General features: G+C 44.6%; 1 protein-coding gene across 1 annotated transcript in view; it reads left to right on the top strand.

The window, feature by feature from the left end:
* Nucleotides 1-13112, top strand: part of MMP23B (matrix metallopeptidase 23B) — a 99133-nt gene extending 86021 nt beyond the window's left edge. The window contains exons 5-8 of the mRNA XM_069241037.1: nt 5406-5570; nt 9163-9273; nt 10844-10970; nt 12200-13112. Of these exons, the coding sequence (XP_069097138.1) occupies nt 5406-5570; nt 9163-9273; nt 10844-10970; nt 12200-12374 (578 nt within the window). The 3' untranslated portion in view covers nt 12375-13112. The remainder of the gene's footprint in view (nt 1-5405; nt 5571-9162; nt 9274-10843; nt 10971-12199) is intronic.
* Nucleotides 13113-15693: the final 2581 nt, after the last annotated feature.

Genomic DNA, 15693 nt, shown 5'->3' with positions numbered 1-15693 from the left:
CAAGTCGAATTGGCAGTTCAAAACTGCAATTGTAGGTCTGTGACATGTATTAAGAGGCTAAATAAGTGGGTGGCAGAATAGGTACCACAAGCTCACTAATAGCATTTACCAAATGGGCCCTCGGTAACTGGAGTACCACTCTATATAGGACTTATACGTAAATTAAATATGTCAATTAGGCCAAAGCCAATTTTACCATGTTTAGCGGACTGAGCACAAGAACCTTAGTACTGGTTAGGAGTGGTAGAGTGCACTTAGTCCTAAAGCCAATAACAACGAATTTCAGCAAAACATAGGAAAGGCAAAGGTTTGGGGGAAGACCCCCCTAAGTCTGGCAAGTCTAACAAAATTAATGATGAAAGGGGAAAATAGGGATTGAAAATAGACCTAAAGAGTGAGGTTAAGAGACAGGAAATGGAGGAGCCGGGAGAAAGAGTCATAAGGTATAATCAAAATTAGCCTCCCTTGGTATTTGGCAACCACAGGATTTGCCACGACAGATGCAGGCTTATAAGACAAACTCTGAGGTTCTGCACTCTCTTTTGTTTTAATTAAGTATGGGTTACATGGGTTGGCCATGTAAGTAGAGAAATGAAGCACTTAGGCCCATATTTATACTTTTTTAGCGCTGCATTTGCGTCAAAAAACGGCACAAATGTGGCGCTAAAAAAGTATAAATACGGGTCTTAGGGCCATATTTATACTTTTTGACGCCAGCTAATGCCATTCCAACGTGCCATGCGGGCGCCTTATTTAAAGAATGACGTTAGCCGACGCTGCAGACTGGTCTGAGTAAAAAAAAAAAATGACTCACACCAGGCAGCGCCGGCGTAGGAGAAAATGGGGGTTGTGCGTCAAAAAATGGTGCAAGTCAGGTCTGAGGCAAAAATCAGGCCTCAAACCGGACTGGCGCCATTTTTTTTGACACACAACTCCCATTGACATGACTCCTGTCTTAGCAAAGACAGGAGTCATGCCCCCTTGCCCAATGGCCATGCCCAGGGGACTTCTGTCCAAATTAGGCCCCCCCATGCCACTTAAAAAAAAAACTTTAAAAAATACTTACCTGAACTTACCTTTACTTATCTGGGATGGGTCCCCCCATCCATGGGTGTCCTCCAGGGGTGGGCGAGGGTGGCAGGGGGTGTCCCTGGGGGCGGGGGAGGGCACCTCTGGACTCCTGCCCTGACCCAGACGTTAAAAAATGGCACACACCAGGCTGTGCGCCGTTTTTTAAGGCCCACCCCCTCCTGTGCGTCAAAATGACGCTGGGGTATAAATAAGGCGCACAGGCCTTAAAGTCATTTTTTGGAAGGGAACGCCTACCTTGCATATCGTTAACGCAAGGCAGTTTCCCGCTTCCAAAAAATGATGCACACTGTGGAATTTTGACGTCCGCGGGGTCGGGCGTCAAAGTTTAAATATGGGGCAAGGTTTGCGCCGAATGTGCGTCAAACTTTTTGACGCACATTCAGTGCAAACAGAGTATAAATATGCCCCTTTGTACTGTAGGACCTGGCGTTACACAACACAGGGCTTACATAAAAGCCAGGTGAACTCCAGGGGTCAAGACACGAAAAGGAAGGAGTTTAGAAAGGAAGATGCACAGCTGCGCCAGGTGTTATTAGACAGCCATCATAATCTTAGTTTCCTAATCAAGGAATGCATTCCTGAAATAGAAGTGCTTGAAAATTGGCGGGACAGAGGGACGAATGTTATGTCTAAATTTATTTTTAGGCCTGTGGAAGGGGCTGGATTGTGGGCGGGGGATAAATGTCCCCAGTGATGAATGACCTCGCATCTATTGAGAGAATACCGAGAGAAACAACAGCAGAGACTTTTTAAAGCACGAGGAAAAGTTAGCAATGACCCGGGGCCTGACTGGTTCAGGCTCCTCTGATTAAGGGCTCATCAACAAGCCTCTCTAAATCTGTTGTGCCCGGCTAGCAGTCAAGCCATGTAACCACCACTGCTCAGATTTTTAATTAGTGTTGGGAGGTGTGATGAGTGGGAGTCCCTTACTGAATATTTCAGGAGAGGACATTTCTCTGGTAACTGTCTAATGTTTATAAAAACAAATATGCCCAAGGATGGGTAATGTATTTCAAAATATAATCTCACTGAAAGCCATGAAAAATGTAATAACAACTGAAATGTACAGCGCTTAGAAAATGCAAAAAACACGGTATGAAGCGCTAAATAAAAAAATAAAGGGCAACTTATTCATGGCAAGGGTTCTGGAAAGCAATAGGCTTATTTCTGAACAGTGAAACCACAGGTTGCCATACTGGTCGCTGCTACATGGACAGTTTAACTGTCAATATACATAGTGTAAACTAGTGTGAGATGCCTATTAATATTCATTGTTTGTTTACTACTGCTTATTTTAATATTACAAGAGCTTTGTGCACAATCATTTTTCTGCCAGGCGTACTTCTTTGGGCCTGCAATCATCATGTGTTTTTTACATGTGCCTGCATTCAGTAATATAGATGCAGTATTGCAAATGTAAACTCACTGAGGCAATTGAGTGATGTGATGTTCAGTTTGCTTTTGGGTGCTTGCACTTCTGCTGGCTGGACTTCGCTCATTCTTTGTTACATATAGGTTACAGAGCTGTTAAGCAGCCAGGTAAATTAAACAACACTCCCTTTCTCCACTTTGAACTATGTCGTGGATGTTAGTAAAGGTGGGAAGTACGTTTTACCCAGTATTTTCTAGTAAGGTTAGAGGATGTTCCCTGCTTAAGGAAATTTCAACCCAAAGTAAAGAATATGACCCGAACGACTGCAAAGGCTGTAGATTTATGGCAACATTCTCTGCAAATTGAGCTGTGAAATACACTATGTGACATCATTTGTTTAAGAATGTCTTCAACTCGGACTACACCCTTAGTCTTCCTAGGTTAGCACTCTTCCGATATTTGCTCACTGCCACTGAGTTCATGGTTTAAAGTGTGGGAGAAGAGTATTAATGTATTCGCCCAACTGCTCCCATGCACAGGGAACATGTCTTGAGAACCTTCATCAAACACAGACTAGGCAAGGTCCAACCAGCTGCAGTCCAAGCACAGAATATGTACATCTTCACAAGCAGCTATGAAAGTACTTACAGAAACAGAACATTATACAGTAGATGTGCACTGTATTTGCATCTAAACTCTTCATGGGATCACACAGGTTTGTGTATTCTTGAAAGAAGAAAAGTATTGAATGGATGAACATGATGAATGCAGGAACATGGCGATGCTCCTAGCAAAGGGATCCTTGCTTAGGGAGCTCCTGTGAAATGAGAGGCTTCTACTTTGTGAATATTAACACACTAAAACTAAGATCCTTTGACAAGAGTACACAAACCACTGCAGCCCAGATTTACAAGGGTGTCCCGCAATGCACCGCAGCACCCAAAGGTACTGCACTGCGTGATGGGGAGAGAGCAGGAGAGCGCCATATCTACAGAGAGACGGCACTCTCCTCACCTCTCCCCAGCGCTGGCGCAGTATGTTGCTGCAGAGCACCTTGTACACACCTTTGCACCGTAGTGCAAGACTGTGTGGTGCTCCTAACATAGGTTTTGTACTGAAAGGTACCCTTCCTGAACAAAATACTATGACTAGACAAGTTTTAAAATATTTTCTACTTTGTATTTGTGCTGCACAGTGAACACACATGCAAAGTTGGAAAATAAAGGAGAAATGAAAAAAATTCTCCTTTTAACACATGCTTTCCCGCAGCATTATTTTTTGCCGCAAAACCCTGTTTACTAGATATGGTGTAAATATGGTTTTGTGTCAAAAAGCATGGGCAGTTGCATGGGAATGCTCATGTACCCCTCATGTAATGCTCCCTTTGCACTAACGCCCATATTTATACTCTTTGACGCAAAACTGCCTTTGTGCAGTTTTGCATCTAAAAGTATAGCACCTGCTTGGCCGTTCCGGGACACCAGACAAGAGCAGAATTTATGGATTGCACAATCCGGCACATAGGGTGGGCTAGCATCATGGAAAATGATGTTAGCCGGGGGGATGGCGGTATGGGAGAAGGGGGGGTTGCACTAAAAAAATGATGTTAGGCTGGTTAAAGTCAATCAAAATGACTAACCAGCCTAGTGTCATTTCTTGATGCAAAACCATCCATACCACATGACTCCTGTCTTATAAAAGATAGGAGTCATGCCCACCACCCCAATGGCCAGCACAGGGGACAAGGGTCCCCTCGGCATGGCCATTGCACCCAGTGCCATGTAGGGGGGCCTGTTTTAGGGCCCCCAATGGCACTTTGAAGAAGAAAAAAAACAATACTTACCTCTACTTACCCTACTTATCTGGGATGGGGTCCCCCATCCTGTGGTGTCCCTCTGGTGTGTTTGGGGGTGTTCCTAGGGCTTAGGGAGGGCACCTGTGGGCTCCTTCCATGGTGTTTGACCATGGAAATGGGTCCACAGGTCCACTAATGCCTACCCTGACGTTAAATAAAGGTGCTAAGCAGGCTTAGTGCCATTATTTAGGCCCGCCTCCCTCCTGTGCACCATTTTTGCACGGGAGAATAAATAAGGTGCTATGGCCTTAGAGTCATTTTTAGGATGGGAACGCCTACCATGCATCTCATTGATGCAGGGTGGGTTCACACATCCTAAAAATGACTTTAACTCCAATATTTCGACGTTAGACTACTCTACCGTCGAAATATAAATATGGAGTTAAGTTTGCGCTGAATTAGCGTAAAAAAATTGCTATAATTCAACACAAACGGAGTAGAAATGTGGGCCTAAGTAACAAAGCGAGCTTTGCATTACTTTTCCTTACAGACCAACAGAGATGCAAATTTGCGTTGGTTTGTAAATACCCAAAAGGGATTTGCAGCAGGATTGCATTAAAAAGTAATGCAAACTCGAACCAAAGCCTTTGTAAATCGTGGCATATCAACATGCACCTCACACTAGTTCCTGCCAAGGACTGCAAAGCCAACAATTACTCTGTAATAGGAATGTCTATTGTTCGGAGCAAATTGGATCTCGGTTGGAGCTTCAAAAAGTGAAAAATACACTTTAGTATATAGTTAGTAAAAACATAGTTTTACTATTGCTGCCTCACAGTTTTTCAGCACCCATTATGCTGCTGCTTCTTTCTCATTTAGGAACAAGGGCCCATATTTATATTTTTTAGTGCCGCATTTGCACCCCTTTTTGACGCAAAATCGGCGCAAACTTACAAAATACAATTACATTTTGTATGTTTGCCCCACTTTTGCTTCAAAAAAATGACCCAAATGCGGTGCTAAAAAAGTATAAATATGAGCCAAGGTGTCTTTGTTAAGCTGTTGCATGGCCAGACTTGGAAGCACCACTGATTATGTTTTCCCATTTAACAATGTTCACCCATCTGTTTCCCTTACTGACTCAAGGAGTGTGGCTTACAGACCTGGTCCACGTGGCAGCCCATGAAATCGGACACGCCTTGGGGCTCATGCACTCTCTAAACTCCAATGCCCTGATGCACATCAATTCCACGCTGACAGGGAAGAAGACTATCTCGCAGGATGACCTTTGGGGGATCTACCGGCTCTATGGTAAGAAGAAAGGGGTAGACAACAAGATGTGTCTCAATAAGGCTCGACCAGGGCTTTTGACCCAAGTGGCTACCTCTAACCCTTTAAAAGCCAGTTCACTCTAATACCTGCTATTTGCACATCTTGGATTGATGCCGTTGTTGAGTACAAAATGTGGCGTCCTTGCCATGGCCACTGTTTTTGCTTATTTTAATTTGATGATGAAGGGGAAGATTTCTATTTGTACATCAGTTTTTGTCTTGCAGGAAGCCTGCAAAGGCTTTCTAGGGAGGCCTTCCATGCAAGATGACAATAAAGCACTAAATAACACTCTTCCCTGCTAAATATACTGTATGTCAGTTCCATTCCCATCACTTATAAAACGTAGCTTTCGGGCCCTACGGTTGGGGTAATATACCAGCCCTAGCAAATAGACCAATATGGAGGTATACCGGCTCAACACAGTGCAGGCACTGTAGTGCTAAAGAAGATGATCCCATCCGCCTGATATGTATTTGCCCCTGCTTGTGTGCACTTAGGCTATGATATCTAAAGAAAAGCTTTATTGAAAGAAATATACGAACATGCAGGGAAGCCATAATTGCTTGCTTCAGCCCCATGGATCCACAACTAACTGGGAAATTTGTTAAATTACTAGAAACAGCGGTCCTTGCAGAACCAGACATCTAATAATTCCATTGCCAAGCTTATGATCTTATCCCATATTAGTTGCAAAGTTTGTATTTTGTTGTGAACAGTCATTTCCCCCTAGAAATATTTATTGTAATTAGTATTTAACATACCAGTGAAAAATCATGGAAACTATCCCACAACACCGCTCTACCATACTGTAAATCATAATTTTGTCCGCTTTTAATTGGAAACACATTGTCCACATAGTGTGATGGTAGTTATAAATGAAATTTGGGTGGTTATTCAGCGTATAAGTGAAAAGACCACACATTTCAAGCGTGCTTACTTTGCATATATACTTGACAAATTCAATGTATTTCCTTCTACCGCTATTGTTGAGTTAGTAACAAGCTTAAATTATGTTTTAACCTGCATATCTGTTTATTTTGTATGTTGATAGCCCCTTCTTTGTTGTATTTAATGATTTTATCCTTGCAATAGTCTATGATTATTTTAGGAATATTGTCATAGTTTTAATTACCTAAAACAATAAATCTTCTACCTACCTACCTGGGGAGTTCTTCAGTAGGATCTCCGCTCATCAGCTGGCACTGACATATTTTAAATTTTAGGTGCCCTGATGTATGCATGTGGGTATTTGTGAGGTAGGGCTATGCCGGGCTCACAGTCTGTGATCATCTGCAGAGGAGAGGGGAAAGGACAGTGGCTACACTAGTCAGTAAAGAGGAGGGAGCCTTTTAAAGTGTTGAGATGTTGTGTACTTCAAACAGGCAGCTCTACAGTAATTTCCTGATTTAGAGGAGAGTTGGACATTTGTGATCGTTATTGGGATGTTGTTACAGTTCCTGGGTGTTTAGACGTAAGACATGTTGCCTGTCTTTGTTTTCATACATTTATTTATCTCACTTGTTATGTCAGTGATAGTTAGTTTGTCTGCTGGTCGTGGGGCTCATTGTAGTCCTGTAGATGACTCAGCTAGTCTAGAAGATGATGTGGGCTTTCAAGAAGAGCTAGTCGAGTTCAATCATGCTAGGCATGATATAGCTGAATTTCCTCTAGTTCTTACTGAAGCAGGCTGCAGCATATAGCATGACTTTCAGGGGCTAAATCTGGTGTGTGGCAGGCTGTTGAGTAAAACGTTGCCTCCACCCAGATGTCGGAGTATGTGGGCTTGGATGGCTGTTGTGAAATCTCTTACAGGGATGGATTGATTCACTTTTTTCTTTTTTGTCTAAAGGGACAGCTGATACTATGCTACATGGGTCTGCTTCGCAGTTGGTTCCTTAAGCAAGAGTTGGGTGTTACAGCGTAAATCCCTGTGACTTACCAGTGGTTGATAGTGGCAGGGTTGAAGCCATCCAGGTTCATGCTATTGGGATTGTGTATGGACTAGTTATTGTTTTTTGTTTTTGGCAAATGGGAGGAATTTAGTCGTGGTGGGTTTGAGGTTCAGTTGGGACGCTGGACATCCAGGACTGAAGTGGAGGCAGTGCTTGAGTTGTTGATTGTCAACAGCAGTGGAGATTGTCATGGTGGGTGTCAGTGGTGTCTCGGTGAATACTGATGTTGCTGTCAGTGAATAGGGATCCAAAAGGCTCCATGGGGACAGAGTTGGGATCTGAAGCTCCAAAAGGCAGGGACAGGATATAGTCCTGTGGTACTCCAGAGGTGAAGGGAAGCTTCCGGGATCTTGATGTTCCCACCAGGATGAGCTTATGTTTGTTGCAGGAGAACCAGCTGATGACAAATTGTGAATAAGGGTAGGATGGTTGATGGAGTCAAAGGCCACTGAGAAGTCCAAATATTTCTGGAGTCAGGGATTATCCTTGTCCAGGGGGTCAGAAGGATGTTATCTATTACTTGTAGGGTGGCTGTTTTAGTGCTGCAGTATGAGCTAAAGCGGATTTGGTAGATGAGAAGAAAATGATTTTGAGTTGTTGTAGGAGTTCAGTGTAAAGTGTTTTTCAATGACGAATGATGAAGGGTAGATGAGCAGTTGGGCAAGCTGATCATCTATAGGATGGGCTCCTTCAGACCTCAGATTCTTTTGCAGTCTTGAGAGCTTCTGTAAACATGCCTTGGGGAAGGTAGACATTGATGACAGCGAGCAGGGATGAGGGAGCTTCTCCAGTGAAGGCTTTCATAGAAGATGTACATAGGACATTGCCTCCATCACATGTGGCTTTGAAGGAGGTAAGGATGTTGGTGAGGTCTGAGGGAGAATAGGTTGAAAGATGACTATGGCAGAATGGGTGGGATGTGTGGTGGGGAGAACCTTAGGCCTGGTGCTTGTGGATTTTAACTATTCTTTTGCAGAAGAAGTTTAAGGCATTGCTCTTCACCCGTCTGTGAACGTTGAGACTGCTGGGTCTGGGAGCAGGGTTAATGCAGTGCTTGGTCGATTTAAAAAGCATTCTTCTTCTGTTGGATGTCTCACTGATGCTGCAGATGTAATATTTGTCTTGTATTAACAAGATGAGTTGTCTGCATGTTAAGAAGAGGGGTTTTAGTAATAGGAGGGTATCTGCTTTTCTTTCAACAGTTCAGTTGGTGGCAATTCAAGTTATAGATGTGACAAGTGGGGATGCGATTACCTTGTGCCAGACCCTCTGACTTATACCTATGAGCTTTCTGACACACTGCCTTTCCTGAAAGTCACTTGATTTCCCCTAACGGCCAACCTATTTTATTTTTCCTGTAAAATATCCTAGTTTTTATACTAAATAACTTAAATCAAGGTCCAGCAGTGCTGGATCTGCGTCATATTTTCAAGATAACCACTGACGATTTGTATTATTTCAATTAAATTAATTGGATGTACATGTGTAGTATTTGGATATCCTGAATATCTGCATAGATCTAGCCCTTTAAAACATATGTTCAATATACTTTAGTTAACCGCTAGGCTTGTGTCCAGTCCTTTCTAGTCCTTATAAAGGCCTTCGTTGTTTTATTTCAGGCTGCTTGGACAGGCTTTTCGTATGCCCCTCTTGGGCACGGAAAGGGTTCTGTGACACACGGAGGATGCTGATGAAAAAGCACTGCCCGTACAGTTGTGATTTTTGTTTCGGTAATGTATTACTCTTCAAGGCATGTGGTGTACTTACACCCTCACATTTCTGCAAATACAGACTGCTTCCACGGTTTCTCACCCGGGGTTTCCAAAGATTGAGTTTACATGTTCTTGGTGAAATGGGCCACTAATTTTGTGAGACAGCTCGATCGACTAAGTACAAACTGCAGAAATCTACAAGCAGTTGCTTTTCATCTTTTGAAGAAAACATTTTGTAATGATGGGGAATTAATTTTGATAATTAACTTTGTTAGTTACTCACCGATTCCCAAAGCCATTTTCATTTCTTAAACGTACTTTTACATTTGAAAATTGTTGAATTTGCGCCTGCATGGTCACAGTGGCTGTTAATACCATGCAGTGAGGAGATGGAGCGTCCAGGGTGTGCTTTGCCTTGTGAGCTTTTGATTAGGCACCAACACCCCATTATATGAGCATTCGAACACTTATTTTCAGCCCTTTCCCATCCTGGAATGGTCCTAGGTTTATACCAGTCGAGATCTGGAGTGAGTTTCTTTACTGGGGAGGATGGGGACTGGAACACCCCCAAATGTTGTTTGCCATTGTAGGGACAGGAGTTGTAGTTTCTCCACGTGAAAACTATTTTCCCATAGAGAAGCACGCAAAGGAAAGCCAATAAGTCTGGCGTTGGGAAACCGGCAACTGCTTTTATATTTTTTCCTGAAAATGTATGCAATAAGCATTAGAAGTTTTAAAATAGTAGAATAAAGGGCACCATCTAAAGGTGGTGTGCACATGTTGGTAAAAAAAAAAACCCACTAAAAACGAACTATTTGCAAAATTAAATAAAAAAGCACACAACATGTAAACAAATATAAGCAGAATTTAGCTTGCCAGCCCTAGCACTAAAGTGTCTACGTGTTAGGCCGATATGCACAAGGAAGATGCCGTCACTTGCAGTTAAGAAATTCAGGGGCCGAAGTAGGCTAAGCCATTGCCCATACTTTATGCTGTTCTGTAAGGAAGCAAAATGTGAATAACATTTGAACAGATCAATGGATATAGAAGGCTTGCTGAAAGCCAGCATGTAGTCTTTTTATCATGATTAAAAAAACACGAGGTTGGCTAGATAAAGCTATCTCTAGACCAGTCCAAAACCAAAAAAAAGTGTCATTTTCCGGCAGCGCTATCTTTCTACTTAAAGGAACTTTACTGGGTGTACAGTTTACTAATGTGTAATAGCATCTTTTCAGACATACTATTGAGAAGTTTAGGGAATATAAAAAATAAAAAGTAAAACTAGATTCATTCGGGAATGTAAATTTCTGAACGTACACTTGCTGTGGGTTTTTTTATGTGCATAGCCCTAACAATTTAAAATAAAATTACCCCAATATGTTCATTAGGTAAATCTTTTGAATGATGCCCCAATACTCCTCTATCTCGCAGCACACCTTCCGGACTCCCCGGAAAGTAGTCGCTTATTTTTGTAGATCACACACAAAAAAAATCAAATAATCCATGTGGCACATCTTTAACAACCCACACTCCAAGCAATGCATTTTGACACTGTCTCATATGACTGTTTTGTTTTTTTGTTGCTCAGAATTCCCCTTCCCCACCATTGCTCCAACAGCCCATCCACCCAGGACGAAAACCAAGGTGGTGCCAGAGGGCCGGAAGGTCACCATGCGCTGTGGAAAAAAGATCATTCACAAGAAGGGCAAAGTCTAGTAAGTGCCGGTCTACTACAGTCATGCGGTAGACAAGATGGATGTCCAATTGGCCATGTCAGACTTGTAGATTGCTAAGCTTTGAAAACTTGGCAGTATTGTCCATTTGATCGCCTGTGACCAAGATAAAGAAGCAACACATAAGCCCGGGGACAAAAAATGATTTTTATGCAATTTTAAGATTGTAAAATAGGCGTGATCTATGGGGCGCGAGCCCACGCAGGTGCTGCTTCCACTGGTGAGTTACGTTATAATAACTTTGGCAACACCTGTGTTCCTGTAACATTCCAGTGCCAGTATTGGTGATGAATATTGGCTGCCGAAGGTGGGTATTGCAACGAGCATTGCCCCTGGCAGGCTGTGATCATTCGTGCAAATACTTCAGATTTCCATGTTAAAAGTTTTCCCACCTTTAAAAATCAATTTTCAAAGCATATGGCATCTATGTGTTTGAATATATAGGTATTTTGACACGAGCTCTGATACACAGCTGCAAACATTGGAATGCATGGATCTATTTTTTCCACTAGTACACATGAATTGTGTTATGTGTATAAGATAAGATCATGGGTGGGCATTGACACAAAAATAAAGGTCGTGAAGTTGAGGTCAACAGACCACAGTCAAAGAATCAATTGCTTGTCATGTATTCACTCTCAAGTAACAAAGCAAAGATGTCCAATGCATGCCAAGCTAGAAGAGTGGAGTGGTCTTCTTCAAGGCCTCCACCATCATTGGTTGACGTTGTTTTCCGATTTTCTAGGTAGTCTCCACGCCCTATCTTGTGATTCGCGAACATCATAGTGCATGCTATTACTCAGCAGCAGGATTTTGAGGTATAATGCAGATGGATTATGTGAGATAATAATCGAGAAACAACATTTCTTTCATACTTGAGGGTTTGTAAATAAAGGCTGGTGCAGGTGCGATGCCTGCAATAAACACCATCTACCTCAGATGAGGCAGGGTAATTTGTATAAGTCAGGATATTTCCTGAGAGGCCGAGATCCCCAAAATGCTAGGATGTCTAGAGTAGAGTTTGCTACAAGCTGGCACTACTTAAGATGTGGCAGAGCAGCATTTCAGTAATACATGACTTATAAGGAAATATCCTGCTCTTCATGCTTGCCAGTCCACTCCTGGTCCTCACTAGTTGTAACTGATCTGTAGCAAGACCTAAGCCAATGTATGCATGTTTGTGCCTGATGACACCTCTTTTGTCCTTGCAGCTGGTTCAAAGACAAGGAACTTCTGGAATATTCCTACCCGGGCTACTTCACGCTGAATGAAGACCACCTTAGTATCATCGCCAATGCAATTAATGAAGGGCTGTATACGTGCATCGTGAAAAAGAAAGACCGTGTCCTTACTACATATTCGTGGCGGATAAGACTTCGGACGTAACTCAGGAGGACCTGTACTTTTCCTCTTTCTTGTGGGACTTCAAGAACATGCAAGAGAGATTTCCCTGGAGGTGGCCTCTGTCTTGTCCAATGTAGCAGCCGAACATAGACGGCCCCTCTGATGAGGAGATTGTGGTCAGGGCTTTGTCACGGCTCAGGACTGTGTCATGCATCATGGTGCAAAAGCAGGGTGTCTCTTGGATAACAGGGCCCAGAACAGACTAGGCAGTGACTAAATATCACTTATGCTTGTTCACTTATGAGTCCAACTGACATTATAGTTAAGGATAATGTAACTGCACGTCAATGTGATTGGCTTTGTGGAGGGGTCCCCTTCGCTCCCAATTGACCCCTTTGCAAAATTCATGTTGCATCATGCCCTAGGGTTTTAGAATGACATTCCAGTGCATTTTGGTTATTTAGATTCCAACATCATTACTTGCATAACATGCTGGTGATTGGCCTATAATGGGTGAGGACTTCCAGGATTGATAGTGTTGTCATAGGAGCGTTCATTTGTCATCCTCCTGATAGTTCAATCCCAAACCTGTACATACTGGCCAACAAATAAGATGGGGTTGTGCTGGGCTTAGATAGCAAATGTTACTGTTAACCAATTGTATAATTTTATTGACCAAATGCGGATAAATTGCTGAATCTGCGCTGTGGGAACTCAAGTGTGTAATGTGCATGTTGAACAGATCTTAAATGTGGATGTTCACCATCCTGAAGTATCATACCAGCGGACTGAATTTGTTTATTTTCCTTTCCTGATTCACTCTTCCCCCTCTCTAGATGGGATTCCAGGGCTCTTCCACGGATTCCTATGTCGTGGAGTCTGGTGCGTAGAGTGGTGTGGGAGACAGCGCCGAAGGCTGCTGAGAGGTTGAGGAGTATGAGTGTTGCGGTGTGGGTGCAGTCAAGGAGTGATCGGATGTCGTCGGTGGCTGCCAGGAGGGCTGTCTCAGTGCTGTTGTTGCTGCAGAAACCGGACTGGGAGCTGTCCAGGGAGTTGTTCGCCTCAATGATATTCCGTAGTTGTGCGTTGATTGCTTTCTCCAGTACTTTGGCGAGGAAGGGTAGGAGCGAGATGGGCTGGAAATTCTTTAGTTCTGATGGGTCAGCCGAGAGTTCTTCAGGAGAGGGCATATTTTGGGATGTTTCCAGTCCTCTGGGAAGGTGCCAGTGTTGACAGAGCAGTTAATCTTGTTTCGGAGCTCGGGGCGATGGGTGTGCTGGCTCTGATGTATATGTGGTGCGAGCAGGGGTCTGTGGGTGCTTTTCATGATGCTGACTGTTTCCTGCGCGGTGAGCGTGGACCAGCTGTGGATGATCTGGGTGGGTTCTGGCGGGAGAAGGAGGGGGGGTTCTAACGTCCCGGTGCCAGGTTTTTCCGGTCGTAGATATCCTGGATCTTGCGGTGGAAAGTGTTTGTCACAGATGTCCTGTGACGGGGGGATGCTGGTGGCTTCGGAGGGGGGGATTTGTGAACTCAGTGACTGAGAAGAGTTCCTTAGAGTTGTGTGTGGAGGAGTCGATGCAATCCCAGAGGGCGTCCTTCCTTGCATTCTTGATGTTTTGGCAGTGTGTGGCAGTTGTGGCTCTGAACTAGGCAATGTCTTTGCTGGTTTGGCTGTGCCTCCGTTTTTCTCTAAGCATTTGAGCCCTTTGATTCTTGGAGTTCGGTGTTGAACCAGCTGGCTTTCTGAGGTACGTGTTTGGCCAATGTCAGCCAGAGGGGGGCTAGAGAGTCATCACATTCGGTGATCCATGCGAGGAGATTGGACGCTGCTGTGTTGGCGTCATCGGAGGGAGGAGGAAGGTTGAGGTGAGTTGCTCGTTGGTGATTATGTTCCATTTCCTGTGGGGGGGGGTGGGTCCTGGGAGTGCGGCTGATGGGTGTGTTGATTGTGAAATGTATGCAGCGGTGGTTGGTCCAGTCTGGGGTGGAGATGGTCTCAATGGTGATCCGGTTGCTTGAAGTGACGATGGGGTCCAGTGTGTGTCCTGCGATGTGTGTGGATGCAGACACCAGCTATCTGAGGGTGGCAATGTTGTCGAATAGAGTGGTGGTGTTTGGGTCGGCACTGTCCTCGAGGTGGAAATTCAGGTCATGGAAGAGAAGGTCTGACTCCAGGGCCGGGGGGGGAGCGATGTCTACAATGTCGTCTATGAAGGCTGGGCGGGGGCCAGGTGGTCTGTACGCCAGGGTGCCGCAGATGGAGGAGTTGTGGTCGGAGTGGACTAGGAAGTGAAGGTGTTCCCTGGTGGCACATTGTTCGTCCGGGACGGCCTTGACACATAGTGAGGATTTTGGTGCGATGGCGAGTCCTCTGCCCGGGCGGGAAGGTCGGTCCTTCCTTAGGATGCTGTATCCATCAGAGATGGTGATGTCTGGGCCTGAGGTGGGGTTGGTCCTGGTCTTGGTAAGGAAGAAGATGTCCAGTTGAGCACGGTAGATCAAAGTCCAGAGTTTGGTGGCGTGTTTTTGGAGGGAGCGGATGTTCAGGAGGAAGCAGTTGATGGGGTTGTGGAGGGTGTTGCTATCTCTGTGTGTGGAGAGTACCTTCAGCTTGCTGAGGCCAGTGCTGAAGTTGCAGTTCCTGCAGGTGAAAGGTCCGTGGTTGTCCTTGGGGGAGATGGTGCAGCAGTTGGTGAGACGTCCGGTGTTAAGGTGGTGGAGGGTTTTGGCATCGTAATGGAGGCTGGTCAGGGGTGTCTTAACGGAGCTCCAGGGTTCCTGGCCCTGGGCACAGTCCTGGCACAGATGGGCTTGCCTTTGGTGACCCTGCTCTGCGACCGTGCTGCAGCAGCCATTAACAAGGGGAGGGGGTGGAGGGAGCGGTGAGGGGGGAGGGCGGGAAAGGTTCTTTGCGGGAGGGGGAGGGAGGGAGGTGGGCCAAAGCAGTGCGGGAGGGAGGCAGGGACAGCAGGGGAGGAAAAAAGGAAAAGAGATGGAAAAAAGTAAAAGGAAAATAAGTGAGAAGGGAGGAAAAAGCAAGTGTGAAAGAGATAGGGAGAAGATACTTACTTGTTGATGGCCACTAGACCACCACGGATGAGGCGCAGGGATGACCCTGCAGGTGCAGGAGGGCCTCAAACTGAGAGCCGGGAGGCCCTCAGTTCGTCCCAGGCAAAGGCAGAACCCCTGAACACCTTGTTACTGAAATAGGAACTGCTGAATTTAAAACCTTTTCTATGGAGCAGGCTGCAGTAAATGAAATATGAGGGGGCTAATGAAGATAAAGAACCAGTTGTTTGTGAGAGGAAATATGGGTTTGAGTAATATATGGCACAGTATATTTTTAAAAGACTTAAAA

Source organism: Pleurodeles waltl, chromosome 6 (genome assembly GCF_031143425.1).
Source record: "Pleurodeles waltl isolate 20211129_DDA chromosome 6, aPleWal1.hap1.20221129, whole genome shotgun sequence".
In the NCBI taxonomy this organism is placed as follows: Eukaryota; Metazoa; Chordata; class Amphibia; order Caudata; family Salamandridae; genus Pleurodeles; species Pleurodeles waltl.
Note: the sequence above shows the minus strand (reverse complement) of the source record. Positions and strands in the feature narration are given on the sequence as shown.